At 38.6% G+C, this 23,289-nt stretch overlaps 1 protein-coding gene across 13 annotated transcripts in view; it reads left to right on the forward strand.

Annotated features, from left to right (window-relative positions):
* The first annotated feature begins 2,697 nt into the window (after positions 1–2,697).
* The window catches only part of LOC135112838 (ABC transporter F family member 4-like), a 68,911-nt gene continuing 48,319 nt past the window's right edge, over positions 2,698–23,289 (forward strand). For 9 of the 13 annotated variants that reach the window (XR_010274585.1, XM_064027737.1, XM_064027709.1 and 6 more), the window contains exons 1-4: positions 2,698–2,889; positions 6,366–6,567; positions 7,519–7,671; positions 22,273–22,419. Coding sequence is in view for 12 of the 13 variants with exons in the window: in XM_064027737.1 (XP_063883807.1) it covers positions 2,735–2,889; positions 6,366–6,567; positions 7,519–7,671; positions 22,273–22,419 (657 nt within the window). In the remaining variant the exon portion in view is untranslated. The remainder of the gene's footprint in view (positions 2,890–6,365; positions 6,568–7,518; positions 7,672–22,272; positions 22,420–23,289) is intronic. The other 4 variants (XM_064027787.1, XM_064027805.1, XM_064027726.1 and 1 more) reach the window with 2 other exon arrangements.

Raw genomic sequence — 23,289 nt, forward strand, 5'->3', positions numbered from 1 at the left:
TTTTCTTTTGTTTATTTTTAAAAGTAGAAAGCATGACTTGTGAATACTCTAATATCTAATTGTTTTGATGCCTCCCCAGTTCCTTCAAGGGAGAAACAAAAGGAACAAGAATGTGAAAACTTTACATTGGCTTGTTCCACTCCTCTTACTCTCCCACCTTTCCTGTGTGATGAGCAATAATGGTCCATCCTTCATTCTGTAAGAGGTTCTCTCTCATTCTCCCCAGTTGGCTCAAGCATCCTACTGCATAATGTTCATTTACAGCAGTTACTTAAAGATCCTGTGCCACCATGGATGGATGAACCCAGGGTGACTATCAGAAATCTTAAATGTTACAAATACCACAGAGGCAAAACATGAAAGGAGAAGGATGATCCATTTCTTCCTGAATCCTGATGAAGAAACCCTTTAAATCTTACCCACATCTGAGATGATGTCATCTTACACAGATAACATGTAGACAAAATTAAGACTGGAAAACCCTTCCTAACAATGAAATCCTTTCCATTTGCCTCAAATGTCAAACTTTCCATATGCACTTATATTAATTAATCTTATCATGTGTCCTTTTTCACAACACCAGAAATTAATTTCCATTAACTGGATGTTAATTTGGTCCCTTCCTTGTCAGTGTTAGTAATATTATGACATCACATCATCATTAGCCTCTATTTTCCACTTTGGGACAAAGGCCTTCCCCAGTCTTCACCCCACTTCTCTCTGTTGACTGCCTATATATGTGGTCCAGAGCTGCCCCATGGTAACATACATGACCATATTGTTCCCTGTCTGCTCTGTCTTTTTACCATTCATTGATTGCCATTCTGTCTTTCAGTTAAGCAGTCCATCTATTACTTGCTCAGTGTATGATGTCTTGTCCATGACACCACAAGGGCCTTAAATATTTTCACACTTCCTATAAATCCTACGGTTCCTTTTTGAACTAGTGGCTCTCTTGTGGTTTTATAATATTGTACATGATCAAGCTGACATTTTACATTTATTAACTTGACACAATATTACTTTGAATTATTTCTTATTTTATATAAATATCCCTCCTCCTTTTTCTCTCAAAAGCTATTACCTAACCATTTACCTTTACCTTGATCTCCTGCGATTAAGACACCGGTATTTGAAAAGAAAACTATTTAAAAATATATTCGACATATCCATACCCATCTACTCTAATTTGGTCTTTTATTTCGATACTTGTAATTTCAGTCTTAAACTGACTGAATAACTGGGGTGGTTAAGCAGAACATGTTTCATACATGTATTTACTCTCTCTCTCTCTCTCTCTCTCTCTCTCTCTCTCTCTCTCTCTCTCTGCCATTGTACAAATATTGGCAGGTTATGTTCATGTGAAGGCGCACAGTTACGACGTTTTAAAAAGCAAGCCAGTACTGAGATAAACATACAGCCTGATTCGGCTTTACACCACAACCGAGGACTACGCCAGCTCATGTGTATTATGATCCACAGGTGTTCTGCCCATATGTACGTGATTGGTTTACCTGCCACATGTGGCTTTTATGCTGAGCGCGCACTTGACCAAGTGCGGTTGCTCATGTTTACACTACACTCATAGTTAATGGTTGCAGAACATATTAAGAAATAAAACAAGAATATAGAAAGGGAAAGTAACTGGTTTACATATAGGGTTTTTATACAATAAAACAAATAAATAAATAGAAAGTAAAACATTTTCATTTAGGCTGAAATTGTTGGTATGAGGTCTGCAGTGACTTCCTTATATTGATTGGTCTGTGTCTCAGTGACAACCCGTAGGCAGTGTTGTTGAGCTCGGTGGCCAGTAGTAACACAGATTAAGGACTGATACATGTAATCATGCGATGAGTCATTTCTAGGAGTGACTGTCTATAGTGGCCAAATATATAGGCTATTGATATGATCCTTACTGTATACCGGTCATTAACGTAATATATGTTTTAGCATGCGAGTCACATAAAGTAAAATGTTGGGGATTTATATGGGTAGTTATATTCATGTTGATACTACTTTTATAGAATAATACAATGAATATTTATCAGGTAATACACGAACCAGCATATTAGTTACACGTCCATGTAAAACTTCTTTTTAGTGATTGTCTTAAACATATTAGCGTTACACGAATATATACTATGCAGATATTGCCTGGGAGTTATAAGGACCAAATAATATTGAATAAATAGGTATATTATGTAGGTGCCACTAAATTTAGAAGACAGGAATGTCGTAAGGTTCAAAGGTTCAAGGTTGCCATTGTCACTGGGTTGCCGGGTTAATACTATGAGGTTTAATGTGTCATGACCATTGTGTTGCCGGGAAGGTGTCACAAAGTTCGGATATTCAAGGGTGCCATAGTCATTGTGTTACCAGGTTAATACCATGAGGTTCAGAGGGCCAGCCGGTGTGTCATGACCATTGTGTTGCCGGGAAGGTGCCATGAGGTTGAGTTGGTCTGTGAGTGCCTTTACTATTCTGCTGCCGGGTATCTGTGTTGTCACCGCGTCCTAACTCTTATCTTGTCCGCGACTTCAGCACCCATTTGCACATCAAACACATCCTTAAACCTAAAAATATACCATAAAGTCAAAATATACTCTCTTATTTTATGTCATTCTGTTTAAAAACTTCGTGAATTAAGCTGTTTTTATTCAAACAAAGTGTAATTGAGAGATGGTTATTTAGTGAGGAGTGATCGGGAAAAAGTGTTTGTGTGGCAGTCAAGATGATCCGGAGAGGAGGGGGCAGAGCGCCTCCCGTTATTTTGATAGGCCTGCTGGTTGTGCTGGTTATTCTTGGCTTCAACTACTGGCTACTCTCTTCACAAAATGCCGACTTACAACAGGAACTGGAGAAACTGCAGGCCGAGGTTAAAATCAGGTGAGTGAAAAGTGATATATTGCGTGCCCACACTTGCCCTTGTCAGCCAGCTTCTCATATCGTGTACTTACTGTTACTGTATGTTGTGTTAGTTGACATGTCATGGTGTATGATGTGATAGTCCACGTCATTTTGGGTAGTTGTCCAGTCACTCCATAAGATAAGTTTCTCATTGTTTCAAGCACAATGCATTAATAGCAAGAGTGAAAGTGTGTGTTTTTATACCAGTTAACCCACCAGGTAGTTTCGAGACGTGGCACAAGTGATGCCTCAGCAGCAGAGAGAGCACAAACAGGCTTAGTGTAGATGCTTGAATAATCCTTTACAGCCACATCCACATGGTGCCTGCTGATGTAATATCTCGTGATTACTTTTGCTGTGGTGTTTTGAAGGGTATTTCTCGATAAGAAGTCCGCCTCCCCCATTCCTCCCAACTCCCTTAATCCCTCAAACCCCTCAAACAAGATTGGGGGCCTGTGGGGAATCGGAGGTTTTGGGAGGGGAATGAAAAATAAGTGAAATAAGGCCGTTAAAATATCCAAGAAAATTTACCTTAAAATTTAAAATTTCCCTAACTTATCCTAGCCCCTAGACCCTGCCCCTGCCCCTGCTAGGATGTTAACCTAACCTAGCTGGAGGGGGTGTCCCCCACTCCCTGGAACCCCCTCCTCCTCATTAGGATGTTAACCTAACTAGCATAACCTAACCTAATCTAACCTAACCCAGCATAACCTAACCAAATCTAATCTAACCTAGCATAACCTAACCTAACCCAGCATAACCTAACCTAATGAGGGACCTCAAAAATTATGCCATTATACCTTACTGGTGCAGTGTTGACATTCTCAGGGTGATGGAGGTGGGTACAGTTTGGCGGCTTCCTTAATAAACACATGGAACCTCTTCCTTATGTCTGTATATCGCATCTTAACAATTGCTGTTGCTAAATATCTCACATAGTGACTTTTCCTGCTGAATACTGGCACTGTTCACTTCACCTCCCTCTACTGGGTAGCCATATTAACAAATAACAGTGAGGCTCTATCAGAATCCCTGACATGTCTCTAAAACAAATGAAAAGTGTAACTGAACCTACCGTGGAAAGTTGTATTTGGTGGCCTCAGGAATGGCCTCACAAGTGGCAGTGTGTGATTGGAGGAATCAGCTGTATAGAAACGATGAAGTCCTAATATGTTATTACCCACAAATCCCAGTTTTAAACAAAGGAAAATAATTTCAATGTTTACTCTTGAGTGGTGCAAATCTTGCTGGACTTAGAAAATATCAAATTTCTCAACACTTGAGTGCTATTACAGCCATATAAGACACATGCCCCCCCACCCCCAATTTTTTTCATGTTTATGGCAAGGTCACTGAACATTTCTCCATGACACGTGAGTTTCATGCTTGTATGTAACACGGACATGATATCCAGATTAACCTTATTGAAGTTGATATAGTGTTTTGAAGTTATCATCTGTTCATTTTCTAAAGCAGATAGCTCTTCTTCTTCTTCTTCTTCTTCTTCTTCAGTTTATTTTCTAAAGCAGACAGCTCTTCTTCTTCTTCTTCTTCTTCTTCTTCTTCTTCTTCTTCTTCTTCTTCTTCTTCTTCTTCTTCTTCTTCTTCTTCTTCTTCTTCAGTTTATTTTCTAAAGCAGATAGCTCTTCTTCTTCTTCTTCTTCTTCTTCTTCTTCTTCTTCTTCTTCTTCTTCTTCTTCTTCTTCTTCTTCTTCTTCTTCTTCTTCTTCTAAGTATTTAGGTATAATCTATGAGTTGGTATCTGCTGCCTACCAAATTATTCCTTGCCAACTGTTGACACAGGCAGAAAAGGATGAATGGAACCCAATAATCATACCTCATCAAACCTAGCTTAATTAATTTACCTTTAGTTGAGGATAATAAGGCAGATGTTGTCCACCACAATACTTAGAAGATGTAAAGTACATATGCTTGTAAAAGAGTAATGTTGAGAGTTAGTGCTTTAGAGAACTGTTTTGTGCTTAGATAAACTCAAAATGCTGGCAGTTTGCATTCTCTGTGATAGAGAGGTAAGAATTAAGTAATACCAGTATTTTGGTTACTTGCTAAATGACTAGTTTGTTTGTGAGTGTGTGTAAGTGAAAGAGTGATGTTCTCAAGTATGGCAAAGAAGAGGCTAAAACTTTAAACAAATTGTAGAAATTTAAGAAAGCCTTGGAGAATAAGATTATATATTTGTGGAGAGGAAAATGGTAACGGATGTATATAGAATAATTTGTTTTTTCTCTTATGAACACTGGTATTAATTAAGTATTTCCAGAAATGGTTAATGGAAAATGAAAATGAAAAAGAAGAGCTATATTTAGTACTAAATTAGTCTTTTTTTTTCTATTTGCTTTATAACATTATAAATACAAGGGTATTCCCTGAGACAGTTGCTCTTTTTAGGAAACTCTTCACCGAATCCCCCCGAAAAATATAAGAGCAGTATTTTAATCATAAAGTTTATTAAGATGTCCTGGTCATTATTGATTTATAATTTCTTTAAATTTCTACTTTGTATATATTTGGAGGAGAGACACGGATTGTAAGACAGTAATTCAATCTTTGAAATAAGGTAAATCTGATCCTGTTGAAAAGCCTTGATCTAAACAAAAAGCTTTCAGCACTCAGGCATAATCCCAAGCCACATGTGGCTCTCTTGATGGCTCTTGATAACCCCCAGTGACATCATTACTACACAACTGGATTTTTCCAGTAGCTTTTCCTAGCAGTAAGATATCAAATTGTTATGATCACCTTCATTTTGGCAGCACATTCATTTAATACAGCCTTTCTGGATAAATAATTTGTGAGCTGGAGATGTTGTGAAGCAACCATCTTGGCTATGAGAGCATCTGTCACAAGTTGCTGAGACATTGTAGACTGGTGTCTGGGAACAGATTAACCCATTTTATTTACATTGATTCCTGTGGGGAAAATAGTTTTGGTTTCAAACATTTTGGATTTCGAACAGCATTCAGGAATTAATTAAGTTTGAGAGTTAAGGTTCCTCTGTTTAGACATGGTGATAGCAAAGACAATACTGTGTAGTGCTATTAGATAGTATGTAGAAGTGCGATATGTAAGAATGATGTGAGTCATTATAATTCCACCCTGTGGATTGTGTCTGGTATACATATAAATGGAGTAGCATGTTGACATGCTATAATTTTGAAGTCAAAAGTGCCTGTGGGTTGATCAAGGGAGACTTGGAAAGCAGTGGACTAGATAGATCAGTTGAAAGACTTGACAAACCAGTCTCATTAAAAGAATGTCACAGTAAGAGCAATAGATTATATATCAATGTAAGCATTAAATCTTGTGTTTGAATTCATAGTAGTTCAGCAGAATTCACAGTAGTACATGATTTTTTTTTAATCAGGCAGATGGCAAAAAGGCTTCTCAGAAAGCATTATTTTTATTTTAAAATAATTTCTCTCTTTTAATGACAGTGCAGTGAAACAAGATCAGTCTGAGAAGAAGAATGCAGCATTGCAGGAGACTGTACATGAGATGGATGAAATTGCAGACAAGTTGAAAAAGAGAGTCCAGGAGGAGGAGGATGCCATCAAGACTCGAGACCAGGATGGACAGAAGAAGGATTACGAGATTACCTCACTCAAGAACAAAATTGTTGTTCTCCAAGAGCAGATTGTGAGTGTCTTTAGAGAGAGAGAGAGAGAGTTATTGGACTATATTCATGAACTCATTTTGAAATATGTTTTTTTTACAATTTTCATTAGCTAAGCGGCTGTGGGAGAACCTGTACTTATTTCTGTTCTTACATTTCATGCTTATCCATTCCACTTTTGTCAATTGCATTCCCTTCCTCTTTTCTCGATTACATAGTCTATCATCATCATTATCATCACTACTATTATCATCATTATAATGATTTATTTGTTATTTTTCTTACTTTCTGTTTTTTCCTTTCATTATACAGTTCAAGGCTTTTACGAGTTTCCCTTGCAAAGATTTCTCATGTCTATTAACACAGGATTACACACAAATGCTTAAACATATCCACTTTTTAAATTATTTTCTTGTTCTCTTCAACATAACGACCTTTTCCATTATTTGTCCATCGATTCATTATTCCTATTCGGTATGTATAGATCTCAAAATTTTCTCTCAAAACCTAATGTTTCTTCAGAAAATATCATCAGCTTCCTTCTCATTTATAGATGTAGATGGTGTTCAAGTCATTTAGTACTAATTTTGGCAAATGATTCTCAATTTTTGTAATTAAAGCATTATATACAGACATTACCAACATTACTTGCATTTATCATATAAATCTTTACATAGATAAATTGAGCAGCCATTATATATTATAATTGCTTATACAAATTGGAAATATTTTAGCATTTTCTCCAATATTATTTGGTCAGTGCTATTTGCTCTTTTTGTTTTTTATACCATTCCCTCTAGATCTGATTAATTTCTCTTCTGCACTTCTGCATTCATCACTTCTTTACTCATTTCTTCTCCATCCTTTCCAACATATTTCCCTCCTAATTCTCCCACTTTGTACTACCTCAAAACAAAAAATGTATCCTTCCTCTTTCGTACTTCTACTCATTCCTATGCGTGTGTGCCCTTCAGAACACAGTGAAGCAGCAAGTGGAGGAACAGGAGGTGGAGTTGGCCAAAGCAAGGGAGACCAACACCCGCCTTGTAACAGAGCGAGATGCAGCAGTGGAGGCTGTTGGGGAGAAGGACACACAGATCAATGCACTCAAGATACAACTGGAGCAGGTAGGTGAATCAAGGTATAACTGGGTAGTGGTAGTTGAACTTGTTTCTATTTTTGTTCAGTATTTTACAGGTACCCTCCTTAATTGAGACAAGATTTTAAGAGGTACTTGTATCTTATTTTTTCTTTTATGTCTTGAGTCCCATGATAACTTTTAAGGTTTTTCTTGGAAACTCAGATGGTTGATCTGTAGGCTTATTTATTTATTTATTTATTTATTTACTTGTTTATTTATTTATTTATTTATTTATTTATTTATTTATTATTATTATTATTATTATTATTATTATTATTATTATTATTATTATTATTATTATTATCATTATTTTAATATTATTGCTATTTTATTGTCATTTTTTATTTTTTTTAGTTTTGACTGTTTGGTGTGTAGGGTTATTTTTATGAAACTGGCTGGCTTGCATGTTGCCTTATTCCTTTCGGTCTTTGGATCTTATATCTTCATTCATGTTGATGCAGGCAAGATTTTTTTCAAGCAACTCCTCTAGTGACACATGCAAAGGTAGGATGGATGGCAAGATGCAGGTGATCCTTAGCTTTCACTGATTGCAGGAAATGTAGCCGGCATACGATGAGACAAACTTAAGACTCTGAGCTCACAGTGTTGACCATTCAGCCAATGGGTAGTGGTGGTGATGGTGGTGGTGCCTGCTGGGTAGTGGTGGTGATGTTGGTGCTTGCTGAATAGTAATGATGATGGTGGTACCTGCTGAGTAGTGGTGGTGATGGTGGTGCTTGCTGAATAGTGGTGGTGATGTGGTGCTAGCTGAGTAGTGGTGATGATGGTGGTGCTAGCTGTGTAGTGGTGGTGATGGTGGTGCTAGCTGAGTAGTGGTGATGATGGTGGTGTTTGTTGGATAGTGGAGGTGATGGTGGCACTAGCTGGGTAGTGGTGGTGATGGTGGTGCTAGCTGTGTAGTGGTGGTGATGGTGGTGCTTGCTGAATAGTGGTGGTGATGTGGTGCTAGCTGAGTAGTGGTGATGATGGTGGTGTTTGTTGGATAGTGGAGGTGATGGTGGCACTAGCTGGGTAGTGGTGGTGATGGTGGTGCTTGCTGGGTAGTGGTGGTGATGGTGGTGCTAGCTGGGTAGTGGTGGTGATGGTGGTGCTAGCTGGGTAGTGGTGGTGATGGTGGTGCTTGCTGGGTAGTGGAAGTGATAGTGGTGCTAGCTGGGTAGTTGTGGTGATGGTGGTGCTAGCTGGTTAGTGGTGGTGATGGTAGTGCTTGTTGGGTAGTGGTGGGGATGTTGGTGAATGGGTAGTCATGGTGATGGTGGTGCCTGCTGGATAGTGGTAGTAATATTGCTCTGAGTTACCCCAACCACTGTCAGTCACATACACCACCTGTTCTTGAAGGCCTCTTTGTCGACATGATATCTTTATGTTGATTGAAAATCAACATCAAGGCAGCCTTCAGAGAGTCTGGGTTATTTCTAAGATTTATCATGAAGTAGGGCAGCCCCAGTCACCACTACATTTTAAAATATTGCATCTTGCCTGTAGTGTTGTCATTAATATCCTCATTCCCATTCCTACTGTAGGAAAATAATTACAACCAAGCAGTTCAGGTCAGAACTAAGCTAACCCTCAGTGATAGCTGAGTGATACACAGGTAGGAGCCTGTGGCCTCTAAAGATACATTATTGTACAGGGAATCCTTGGTTTATAGTTTTGGGTTCCACTGTTTCATTATACACATTCCCCTTTGCTGTTTTATATATATATATATATATATATATATATATATATATATATATATATATATATATATATATATATATATATATATATATATATATATATATAGCTGTTTAAAAGAAATTTTCAGTGCTACACTTGCACTGAGGGTACCAGCATGCCTTCCAACACACTCATCTCTTACTTTTTATATTACACTATACTACACTACACCAAACAGTCTTTTTTCCAAATTAAATAAAGAAAACATACAAAAAGATATATGAATTACATTTTTTTGATAATAAATGAAAATAATACAAAGAACTAGTAAGTGAGCACAGCAGAGGAATACATCATTATGTGGTGACAGAATGAAGAAGGAAGTATTGGTCAGTCTCGATTGTGTGCCATTCTGGATAAATACTTACTTGCTCTCATTTGTGTTGCCTCTTTTGCCCTTCATTAAGGTTCCCTAGCGTGATGCAGACTCCTCTGATGGTAGTGCATCAAGGAAAAGGAAAGCAATCACTATGGAAGTTAAATTAAACATAGTGAAATGTACATAGAAGGAAGAAAGGCCAGTGAAAGGTTGCATCCTTGACCATATGAAAGGCTCTGCTCCATGGAAATTGACTGTGATAATCAAGCAGTGTAGTGATCTGATTAGTGAGATGAAGCAGTTATTAGAGCTGTGACTGGAAGACTAGCATCAGTGGTGTATCCCAGTGAGCCTTAAGTTAATTCAGGAGAATGGTAAAATATTGTTTGAAGCTTTGAAAAGTAAAAAGGGAGAAGTGAATGAAAGTGAAGAATTCTTGGTCAGTAAGGGTTGATTTATGCAGTTTAAGGCTCATGCTAAATTGCATAATTTTAAGGTGCAAGGTGAAGCTGCTGGTGGTGATGTGAAAGCATTGAGTGAGTTTCCTAGAGTGTTGACCAGCATAGAGCAAGCCAGCCATGAAAATAAAGGCAAAGAATTGTTCTTTTTTCATGCTGTAGGAGGATCCGGTTCAAAGGACCAATATGGCGAAATTATCATATAAGGGCTAATGCCTTAGTTTTAGACAGCCATATAGTGAGCTAAGCACCTAGCAGTACAGGCCTGATACTAATAGAATACTTAGCTTTATTCATGAGTGGAATGTTGGTCTGGAGTAGTATGTTGAGTAAAGGCTACTAGTTGAGCAGGAGTGTAACTCCAATTGCTCCTTGAGTGTCCATGTCTTGAATCTTCTGAATTTTCCAACATCTGGCTACAACTACAGTCATTGTCAAACTAAATTTATCTGTGCTGTATACCTCTCAATTTCTCTGACTATAAGAGAAATTGTCTGACTACTTAACTTCCAATGTGGAGCACATTCTCTCTTTCCTTTTGCAGAGATCTCCATTCTTGGAGATTTCAGTCTTCTCCACCAGCTTTGGCTTTCCTCTCTCTTCACTGACCATCCTAGTGAACTAGCCTTTAACTTTGCTATCTTCCATGACCTATAACAACTAATACAACACCCTTCTCGTATTCCTGATCGTCTTGGAGATATGGCCAACATTCTTAATCTTTTCCTAATCTCTAATCCTTCTGCTTATTCTATTACCCTATCTCCTTAGTTGGGCTCCTCTGATCACAACTTCATATCTGTATCTTGTCCTATTGCTCTAATCCCTCCTCAGTATCCTCCAAAGCAGAGGTGCCTCTGGCATTTTGCTTCTGCTAATTGGGTGGACCTGAGGAAGTGTTATTCTGGTTTTCCCTGGAATGATTACTGCTTCTGTGTCACAGACTTGTCTCTGTGTGCTGAGTGCATAACAGAAGTGATAGTGTTTGGCATTTTCTCGGCCTAAACCTTCCAAACCTTGGTTTAACACAGCCTGTTATCGTGCTATACATGATAGAGAGGTGGCCTACAGAAGGTACTTGAGCCTTCCATCACCTGAATCTCATGCACTTTATATTTCTGCCCAGAATCATGCCAGGTCTGTTCTCCAACTATCCAAAAACTCCTTCATTAATAGAAACTGTCAAAATCTTTCAAGATCTAACTCCCTTCATGATTTCTGACTCCCATCAAAAAACATCTCCAATAACTTTGCTTCTTCAGCTTTCCCTCCTTTATTTCAACCTAATGGCACCACTGCCATCTTATCTATTTCTAAAGCTGAACTCTGTTCAAACCTTTGCTAAAACTCTTACCTTGGAGGATTCAGGGCTTGTTCCTTCTTCCCTCTCCTCCACCTTCCAACTACATGCTACCCACTAAGATCCTTTGCAGGGTTTTTCATACCCTCTCTGGCCTTAACCCTTGAAAGGCTTATGGATCTAATGAGGTCCCTTCTATTGTTCTTCAAAACTGTGCCTCTGTGTTTGCACCTTGCTTAGTCAAACTCTTTCAGATCTGTCTAATAACATCTACCTTTCCTTCTTTCAGGAGGTTTACCTACATTCAACCAGTTCCTAAAAAGAGTGACCATTCTAATCCCTAAAACTACTGTCCTATTGCTTTAATTTTCTGCCTTTTAAGTTTTTGATTGTATCCTCAACAGGAAGGGTCTTAAACATCTATCACTGATTGTATCCTCAACAGGAAGAGTCTTAAACATCTATCACTTCACAACCTTCTATCTGATCGCCAGTATGGATTCTGTCAGGGCTGCTCTACTGGTGATCTTACTTTCCTTACTGAGTCTTGGTCATTCTCTTTTAGGGATTTTGGTGAAATTTTTGTTGTTGCCTTAGACATATCAAAAACTTTTGGCACAAAGCTTTGATTTCAAAACTACCCTCCTATGGTTTCTATCCTTCTCTTTGTAATTTCATCTCAAGTTTCCTTTCTGACCATTCTATTGCTGCTGTGGTAGATGGTCACTGTTCTTCTCCTTAATCTTTTTTTTTTTTTTTTTATGTAGGAAGGATACTGGCCAAGGGCTACAAAAATCTAATAAAAAAAATGCTCACTGAAATTCCAGTCCCATAAAAGGGTCAAAGCAGTGGTCAAAAATTGGTGGATAAGTGTCTTGAAACCTCCCTCTTGAAGGAATTCAAGTCATAGGAAGGTGGAAATACAGAAGCAGGCAGGGAGTTCCAGAGTTTACCAGAGAAAGGGATGAATGATTGAGAATACTGGTTAACTCTTGCGTTAGAGAGGTGGACAGAATAGGGGTGAGAGAAAGAAGAAAGTCTTGTGCAGCGAGGCCGCGGAAGGAGGGGAGGCATGCAGTTAGCAAGATCAGAAGAGCAGTTGGGATGAAAATAGCGGTAGAAGACAGCTAGATATGCAACATTGCGGCGGTGAGAGAGGGGCTGAAGACAGTCAGTTAGAGGAGAGGAGTTGATGAGACGAAAAGCTTTTGATTCTACCCTGTCTAGAAGAGCAGTATGAGTGGAACCCCCCCCAGACATGTGAAGCATACTCCATACATGGACGGATAAGGCCCTTGTACAGAGTTAGCAGCTGGGGGGGTGAGAAAAACTGGCGGAGACGTCTCTTAACACCTAACTTCATAGAAGCTGTTTTAGCTAGAGATGAGATGTGAAGTTTCCAGTTCAGATTATAAGTAAAGGACAGACCGAGGATGTTCAGTGTAGAAGACGGGGGCAGTTGAGTGTCATTGAAGAAGAGGGGATAGTTGTCTGGAAGGTTGTGTCGAGTTGATAGATGGAGGAATTGAGTTTTTGAGGCATTGAACAATACCAAGTTTGCTCTGCACCAATCAGAAATTTTAGAAAGATCAGAAGTCAGGCGTTCTGTGGCTTCCCTGCGTGATATGTTTACCTCCTGAAGGGTTGGACGTCTATGAAAAGATGTGGAAAAGTGCAGGGTGGTATCATCAGCATAGGAGTGGATAGGACAAGAAGTTTGGTTTAGAAGATCATTAATGAATAATAAGAAGAGAGTGGGTGACAGGACAGAACCCTGAGGAACACCACTGTTAATAGATTTAGGAGAAGAACAGTGACCGTCTACCACAGCAGCAACAGAACGTTCAGAAAGGAAACTTGAGATGAAGTTACAGAGAGAAGGATAGAAACCGTAGGAGGGTAGTTTGGAAATCAAAGCTTTGTGCCAGACTCTATCAAAGGCTTTTGATATGTCCAAGGCAACAGCAAAAGTTTCACCAAAGTCTCTAAAAGAGGATGACCAAGACTCAGTAAGGAAAGCCAGAAGATCACCAGTAGAGCGGCCTTGACGGAACCCATACTGGCGATCAGATAGAAGGTTGTGAAGTGATAGATGTTTAACCCTTTCCTTCCGGCAATCGTATATATACGATTGCAAAAATGCGTCCGTAGCGACGGCGATCATACCGGTAATCAAGAATTTTCGCGCCTCAATTTTGAGGTCCAAGCGCAGTTTCTCGAGTCAGATGGTGTGAGTGGAAGTGTCTGGCATGTTTCCACATGTAGTGTTGTCACTAGCTCTGGAAATTTAGTGGTAACTAAGCTATTTTCCCTTTCTCCGGGCGACACTTGGGAACCCCAGCGACCCGCCGGGTGGAAAGCACCATGATAAGTGTGAAGAGACATCTTGATAAGAGCCAAGGATCTCAGATCATAACTCACCATGGAGCAGGACACAACATATGTATTTAGCAGTGCTTCTGAGTTTGAAAACAGTGACAGTGAATATTTAGAAGAAGAAGCTGAAGAAAGCGAAGACATTAGTGAGGACTCGGAAAATGATTTACAGGATCCACCTCCTTTATCAGAACAGAGAGATGATACCTATCATTCTTTCATGTTAATTTTTTCATTATCTTCGATTTTATAATAAAATGGTAGAAGGTAACTTGTCAGAGAGAGAGAGAGAGAGAGAAAGAGAGAGAATGTTATTTGCCTGAAACTTGATGTGAAAAGGGATGAAATCTCTCTCTCTCTCTCTCTCTCTCTCTCTCTCTCTCTCTCTCTCTCTCTCTCTCTCTCTCTCTCTCTCTCTCTCTCTCTCTCTCTCTCTCTCTCTCTCTCTCTCTCTCTCTCTCTCTCTCTCTCATTGGAAGTGTACAATTTCCCCTCCAAGATGAGAGAGAGAGAGAGAGAGTGTGTGTGTGCGCGGCGTCATCGCTCTCCGGGCCGTTTCTGGATGACGGATCACACAGCGGGAGGAGGAGAAATCCTTTATAAGGCATAAACTCAACTTTGAGAGGTCACATCGAGCTACAAAGTATATCATTGTATTCAGAATAACAAAGAGAAAATAATTATTAATATTCAAACAATTTTCTGACAATTTCTAGGTTTACCATTTTTAGCTGTCATACAAAACGGGAAAATAATTTAAGCGCCGGAAGGAAAGGGTTAAGAATCTTCCTGTTGAGGGTAGATTCAAAAACTTTAGATAAGCAGGAAATTAAAGCAATAGGACGGTAGTTTGAGGTATTAGAGCGGTCACCCTTTTTAGGAACAGGTTGAATGTAGGCAAACTTCCAGCAAGAAGGAAAGATAGATGTTGACAGACAGAGCTGAAAGAGTTTGACTAGGCAAGGTGCAAGCACGGAGGCACAGTTTCGGAGAACAATAGGAGGGACCCCATCAGGTCCATAAGCCTTCCGAGGCCAGCGAGGGCATGGAAAACATCATTGCGAAGAATTTTAATAGGTGGCATGAAGTAGTCAGAGGGTGGAGGAGAGGGAGGAACAAGCCCAGAATCATCCAAGGTAGAGTTTTTAGCAAAGGTTTGAGCAAAGAGTTCAGCTTTAGAAATAGATGTGATAGCAGTGGTGCCATCTGGTTGAAGTAGAGGAGGGAAAGAAGAAGAAGCAAAGTTATTGGAGATATTTTTGGCTAGATGCCAGAAATCACGAGGGGAGTTAGGTAGATCTTGAAAGTTTTTGACATTTTCTGTTAATTAATGAAGGAGTTTTTGGCTAGTTGGAGAACAGACTTGGCTTGGTTCCGGGCAGAAATATAAAGTGCATGAGATTCTGGTGATGGAAGGCTTAAGTACCTTTTGTGGGCCACCTCTCTGTCATGTATAGCACGAGAACAAGCTGTGTTAAACCAAGGTTTAGAAGGTTTAGGACGAGAAAGAGTGAGGAATGTACACCTCCATGCCAGACACTATCACCTCTGTTATGCGCTCAGCACACAAAGACAGGTCTCTGACACGGAAGCAGTAGTCATTCCAAGGAAAATCAGCAAAATACCTCCTCAGGTCCCCCCAACTAGCAGAGGCAAAACGCCAGAGGCACCTTTGCTTAGGGGGATCCTGAGGAGGGATTGGAGTGATAGGACAAGATAAAGATATGAGATTGTGATCGGAGGAGCCCAACGGAGAAGAAAGGGTGACAGCATAAGCAGAAGGATTAGAGGTCGGGAAAAGGTCAAGAATGTTGGGCGTATCTCCAAGACGGTCAGGAATACGAGTAGGGTGTTGCACCAATTGCTCTAGGTCATGGAGGATAGCAAAGTTGTAGGCTAGTTCACCAGGATGGTCAGTGAAGGGAGAGGAAAGCCAAAGCTGGTGGTGAACATTGAAGTCTCCAAGAATGGAGATCTCTGCAAAAGGGAAGAGGGTCAGAATGTGCTCCACTTTGGAAGTTAAGTAGTCAAAGAATTTCTTATAGTCAGAGGAGTTAGGAGAGAGGTATACAGCACAGATAAATTTAGTATGAGAATGACTCTGTAGTCGTAGCCAGATGGTGGAAAACTTGGAAGATTCAAGAGCGTGGGCACGAGAGCAGGTTAAGTCATTGCGCACATAAACGCAGCATCCAGCTTTGGATCGAAAATGAGGATAGAGAAAGTAGGAGGGAACAGAAAAGGGGCTACTGTCAGTTGCCTCAGACACCTGAGTTTCAGTGAGGAAAAGAAGATGAGGTTTAGAAGAGGAGAGGTGGTGTTCTACAGATTGAAAATTAGATCTTAGACCGCGAATGTTGCAGAAGTTAATGAAGAAAAAGTTGAGGGGGGTGTCAAGACACTTAGGGTCGTCGACGGGAAGGCAGTCCGACCTGGAGACATTTATGGTCCCCTCCCCAGATGGGGACTCCGAGGCTGGTGTAGGAGTCGCCATGATTTTAAAATTTTTGAGTGAAGGGTGTGTGTGTTATTAGGTGCTTGTAGTTTTGTGTGGAGGTAGAGAGTTGTCTTTAGAGGGCAGGCTGTGACTGCCCCCTTGTGTTGTGAGACACAAAGGGAAACATTCAGTGAGGTCACAGCTGGGTTTAATGATAAGTTCACAGCACCCCCTGAACAGTGCTTTAGACCTCACTGGGAGTAATTATCGTTTCGGCAGGTGCCTACTGCCTCCTCCTTATAACAGTTTACTATTAACAGTGGTGTTCCTCAGGGTTCTATCCTGTCACCCACTCTCTTTCTATTATTCATCAATGATCTAAACCAAACTTCTTGTCGTATTCACTCCTATGCTGATGATACCACCCTGCACTTTTCCTCGTCTTTTCGTAGATGCCACCCTTTCAAGAAGTACTGTATTTGATGGCTCATAAGACGCACCCAGTTTTGGCAGACATTGGAATGAAAAAAAAGATAAATGAGCCAATTTAAGCTCTGAATATGAAGTGAAGGATTTCACCTGACATTTGAAGACTCTCACATGCATTTAGATCATCATTAGATCCCAATATTTTGCATTTAAAAACTTTAATATTTGCTAGTAGCCTACATACCAATCCTGTTGTGAGATGTAAACATGTACCTGGCATATGGCGTTGGCAGTGACTGTGAGAGACTACTGGGGTAATAAAGTTTGTTCATAAGAATGTTAAAAGATAGTGCAATTTTAGTTGTATGAGTGTGTCTTACCTCAAGGAGTAATAGCATCACACTGTAAAGAACACAGTAAAGCTTGCCCATGTCACTGGGTTCCGCATGTAACTGACCGTATGTTTGTTTTGGTACATGCAATGATGGTGCATGGTCACTTAGGCAAATTCTTCCTGACTGGTGTCATTTTATGTGAATTACCAGTATATTGTTACCTTGAAAGAAAGAGTTGTTTTGTGGTGTAGTACCAATCATCACTTTGTTTATATGTGCAAAGATGTCTGGGGTTTGATTTTAGAGCCTCTGTTGCCATAGACTTAACACCAACCACTGCCTCAATATTGAACCTTGGCCTCATAGAATGCAGGCTTATTTCCTGAGACTTTTTTTTTTGGAGAAAAGGTGGGTCTTATGAGCCACCAAATACGGTAAATAGTTCACCCAGGGAAGCCACAGAATGCCTGACTTGTGATCTCTCTAAAATTTCTGATTGGGGGCAGAGTAAACTTAGTATTGTTCAGTGCCTCAAAAACTCAGTTCCTCCATCTATCAACTCGACACAACCTCCTAGACAACTATCATTTCTTCTTCAGTGACAGTCTACTGTCCTTATCTTGTACACTGAACATCCTTGGTCTGTCCTTTACTTATAATCTAAGCTGGAAATTTCACATCTCATCTCTAGCTAAAACAGCTTCTATAAAATTAGGCATTCTGAGTTGTCTCCACCAGTTTTTCTTACCCCCCCAGCTGCTAACTCTGTACAGGGGCCTTATCCGTCCATGTATGTAGTGTGTTTCACACGTATGGGGGGTTCCACTCATGCCGCTATTTTAGACGTTGGAATCAGAAGCTTTTTGTCTTATCAACTCCTCTCCTCTAACTGACTGTCTTTAGCCTCTTTCTCATTGCCACAATGTTGCATCTCTTGCTATCTTCTACTGCTATTTTCACACTAACTGGTGCTTTGATCTTGCTAACTGCATGCCACCCCTCCTCCCATGGCCTTGCTGCACAAGACTTTATTCTTTCTCTCATCCCTGTTCTGTCCACCTCTCGAATACAAGAGTTATCCGGTATTCTTAGTCTTTCATCCCTTTCTCTGGTAAACTCTGGAACTCCTTGCCTGCTTCTGTATTTCCTCCTTCCTATGATTTGAACTGTTTCAAGAGGGAGATTTCAAGACACTTATCCTTCAATTTTCAATGATTCTCTTGACATCTGTTTTGGGACTGGCACCTCATAGGAATTTCTTTTCCTTTTTTTTTTGTTTTCCTTGGCTAGCAACCCTCTTACATAAAAAAAAAAAATCTCTGCATATGAAGTTGACAACTGTTTTGTTCTGTGAATTTGAATCTGCTTAATCCAGATCCTTCTTGGTTCATCTATTTGTTAAGATGGATTGTTATACTTAAATTGAGATTGTTACTCATCACCATGATTTACCCTGTTGGAACAATAGTTCCAGCTGTGCTTACTTAGTGTGGTTCCAACTTCCACTGAAACACAGTTTATGTCAAAGCTTAGGAACGGAACTACAGTGTATTAGTGTTGTACTGAATTATAGAGAAGATGAAGCATTGTGGTTGCATGCAATTGAAGGTGCCCCCAAAAGGGGCACTACACTAAAATAAACTTTTTTTTTCAACAACAGGATTTTGTTGTGTTGTGACAGACATGGCTAAGACAAAGCAGTGATGGTACACCTCTTAAAAAGAGGTGGCCTCTTATCCTAAAAGCAGGATTCAGTTGTTCTCTTGACTGCAGATTTGAAGGAAAAGAGAAAAAGAATATTCATGATTAAAGGATTGGTATTGTGGTTTGAGACATTAACAGTGACTGCCACATTGTTGTGGTGATGCAGATGCTACACATCATTATTTGCTTTTCTTACTTCATCCCATTTACTTTTCATACATTTTCACCTTTGTCTCTGTTTAGTTTTCCTTATTCATATCTGTTGTTGCCTGAATTGCCAATGCTGTGCCATCAGTTCTGACAGGCAACATTTGCATCCCCTTTTAAAGCAGCAGTCCTTCCATGCTTTGGTATTTGAATAATTCTAAATTTAGTTGTAATTTTGCATATATATTAATTTTTAAAAATTGCTATTGCAATTCTGCTGGTAATATCCATTTTATTTATGGTACTGTTCTTTTATAGACTTAAGGATTGTTATGTGTCATGCCCTGATGTAAGAATGACTGATAGAAAGTATATTTAAATGTTCAACTTTTGTTTTATTTATTTATTTATTTATTTATTTATTTATTTATTTATTTATTATTGTTATTATCATTAATATTTTTTAAGATTTTCCTGAAGAAAATTATTACACTTTTGTGTAACTATGTGTTTTCACAATCATTATCATTACTGTTATGATCTCTGTCACCATCATTATTAGCCTGTTATTACTTATGTGAAGATCTTTATTTACACTTAAAATTTCAGTTGACACATTTAAAACTAAAATGGTCAGCTCAGTTAAATCCTTTTTCTGCTCTACCTTTTAAGGAGTGGCTTTTAAGCCGTTTTTTTTTACCATTCTTTATAATTTTTATTTATTTATTTATTTTTTATTTTTTATTCTTGGCCAGTTTCCTTTACAAGTATAAAAGAAGAAAAATGATCAATTTTTGCCTTTGTTAGATTACATCCACTAATGTACTAATGTCTTTTTCTCTTCAAAAGTTATACAGCAATGCTACGTTACACAAATTTTGCTTTAGATGCATGCAGTTGAACCCTTATAGCTATGCCTGCATGTGTGTGTTTGTGTATGGCTGTTCTGTTTGAGAAATGAGCATCATGTATGTTTAGTTCTTTATTTCCTTTGCGGATGGGTCCTGCAAGGCTCATCCAGACCTGCATGCATGGTGAAGATTTTGCAACTCAGGGTTTTCTTTGCTTGAGTCTATCTGTTTTATGTCTTTATTGTATTATTTATTTCAATTTGTTATTATTCATTTATTTACTTCCTATCTATTTCTTTTATGATTATTTTATTTATGTGATAGTTTATCAATTCATCTTGGGAATACTGTTATAACCTGGAGTTTTACTCATTGCCAGCTATATATTTATAAATCACACACACACACACACACACAACACACACACACAAAAAAAAAAATAAATAAATAAAATAAAATTAAATTAAATTAAAATAAATAGAATTAAAAAAATACATGTGAAAAGTTTTTTAATGGAATGTATGGTTTACTGAGCAAGTGCAGTTATAAGGATAAAGAATATTGACTTAAACAGTAGACATATCAATACAGTATGAAAAAATAAATAAAATAAATAAATAAATACTAAGAGTAAGAGGTTGAATATTATTCTTATTTTCATTCACTTATTTAGAATGCTAAAATCAATGAGTCACTGCAGATGTACATAGATACAGTTGAACTACAGGTTGACCATTGATACTCTGCCATCATTTAATGCAAACCTCATTAAATTTGCCACATTTTCAACTGGCTATATTTTATATTTTTAAAAATTAAATATTATATCTTTTAAACATGCCATGGCTGTGTGGTTAGTTAGCTGTGCAGGGCTGTAGGTGGCACTACAGTCATAGTACGGTACCTCCATTTTTATTCAAGGAGCCGCATACTACATGTGTGTGTGTGTGTGTGTGTGTGTGTGTGTGTGTGTAGTCACTGCTGAGCTGAACATTTTTACATTATATTTGATGTTAGCTACTTATGTCTTTAAAAGAAAGAAATGATAATTGTGATACAAAATGCAAACGTAACATAATAACAATAAAAGGAAAGTGGAAGTGTTGCAAAAGCTGGACTGTGGTGTTTCTGGCCATTAACTGTGTGATGCTTATGGCACAGGATCACCAGCTGTGTATGATATAAAGAAGCAGCAGGAAAGTTGAAATAGTTGTTTGCTGGCAGTAAAAAGAAACAGATGTGCATATGAAAAAAATTAAAGATTGAAAGAGTACAGATTATGATTGAGTAATGGTGCAGGGATGTTGCCAATGAAAGAGTGATGGTGTGGACATATCTGGCATGATGATGATGGAACAAGTTAAAGTTTTTCATAAAGAGTTTGGTTTAGAACATCACTGTGAGCATACTGAGAGAGGTTACAGAGATTCAAAAAGAGGCAGAACATTTCACTGTATAATAAGAAATTAAATCATGCTTCCTGTTCCATGGTATTTGTGTTTGATTTAAATTTGGTGTTTTAAAGCATTTTTTGGCACTCCAGGTCCACTATTTGAATAATTTAAGATATGTCAGGAAATGTACTAGAGGTGCCAAGTGGTAAAGTTCAGTTAATTGAGGAAAATGACTAATTCAGGATATGGTTCTGGAGCCGAGGATGTTGAAGTATTAATGGTCAATATGTATAGCACATTATTTCCATTATAAGTGGGTCTCAGGTAGAAGTAGATATAGTGTAATTAGATGGAAGCATTTTACTATCAATATAAGTAGGTGTAAGTACTCCAAAGCATTTTATTATCAGTATAAGTGTGTCAGAGGTAGAAATAGGAATAAGAAGACTAAAATATTTCATGATCTGACATTTTAAGTGTGTATGAAGTAAATATTACTGAATGGACCAGCAGATAGAACTCTAGTATATAGTCTAATGTTAAAGTGTTTTCTCTTATACTTGATTATGTATGGAAGTGATTATTAATTTCACATCTTAACTGACATTTCCATGTGATGAGACAGAGAGAGAGAGAGAGAGAGAGAGAGAGAGAGAGAGAGAGAGAGAGAGAGAGAGAGAGAGATGCAGAAACAGTTTATTTATATCACATACAATTTCTAATACTGCTGCTTATTCTATGGCCTTACTACATTACCAGAGCATGTACTTGGAATGTTTGGATTACAATACCTTTGAAGTGAAATTGGAACATATTTGGTTATATATATTTACTAATGTTACATTGCTCAGCTAATGTTGACAACTTGTTCCAACTCTTGTGATAGAGAGAGAGAGAGAGAGAGAGAGAGAGAGAGAGAGAGAGAGAGAGAGAGAGAGAGAGAGAGAGAGAGAGCATAAATGAACAGGCAGTAATGAGCAACAGTAGATGGAAATAAGCAAAAGGGCACACAGGCAAGAAAATGAAAGTGATACATAGACTTGTCCAACACACAAGGGGGAACCAAACCACAACATGGGTTCACACTGTTGCAGGAGAAAACGGTGAAGGGCACATTGCAGTACTCCATTAGTGACCTGAAGAAGAAGGTGACGCAGACTTTTGGTGACCTATCTGAGTGCCAAGACAAAGTGGCAGAGCTTGAAGGGAAGAATAAGGGACACGAGGAACAGAACCAAAAGGTGTGTGTGTACATATGTGGATGTGTGGTTGTGGATGAAGGTGTGGAAGTGGATGTATTTAGATAGGTACTTGTGGTGGTGGTGATTAAACTTTATTGTAATACATGAGGTCTGTTAAGAAAATATCTAACTTCAGGACAAGTTTTATAACTTAAATATCTTTCAAAATTGGCTTCTTGTGATTTGACCTTATGCTTGGTCTATCAGTCCTTCCATTTCTGGAAACAGCAGTAGACATTCTGGAAGTCCTAGATTGGTGCACCACTGCACTGCTTGATGTCTTCTCAATTCTCAGTTTGGGATCCTTTCTGTGGCACCTTCAGCTTAGGAGACAGACATTAATCACAAGGGGCCATGTTTGGAGAGCAGGGAGCCTGACAAACCTGAAGGAACCTGACAAACAATTTATTTGGCCAAGAAATCCAGAATTAGGTGTAAAGAATAGGACAGTCTGTGGTAGTCAAGCAACTACATCATGACATTGCTTGAGTCCATCCTTCACACCCAATCTAGGATTTCTAGCTCAAACAATTCCTCATGTTTGCCAGGCTCCTTACTTTTGAGATGTGACATCTTGTGATCTCAGGCTGTTTCTTAAGTTGACAATGCAGGTGAACATTCCAGAATAGGCTCTCCAGACATTTCTAATGATGGAAGGACTGGTGTGCTAAATGTGTTGAGTCACACAGGGGTCTCTTTGCAAAATAGTTAGATACAAAAAAGTAAACCACTTTTTTGTTCCATAGTTCAAAATTAGATATCTTTTGAATGGACCTCACATGATTTTTTTTTCTTTTTTTCTTTCTTTCTTTTTCTTTTTCTTTCTTTTCTTTTTTTTTTTTTTTTTTTTTTTTTGAGGGGTGTCTTGGG

This window comes from Scylla paramamosain, chromosome 2 (genome assembly GCF_035594125.1).
Source record: "Scylla paramamosain isolate STU-SP2022 chromosome 2, ASM3559412v1, whole genome shotgun sequence".
NCBI lineage: Eukaryota > Metazoa > Arthropoda > Malacostraca > Decapoda > Portunidae > Scylla > Scylla paramamosain.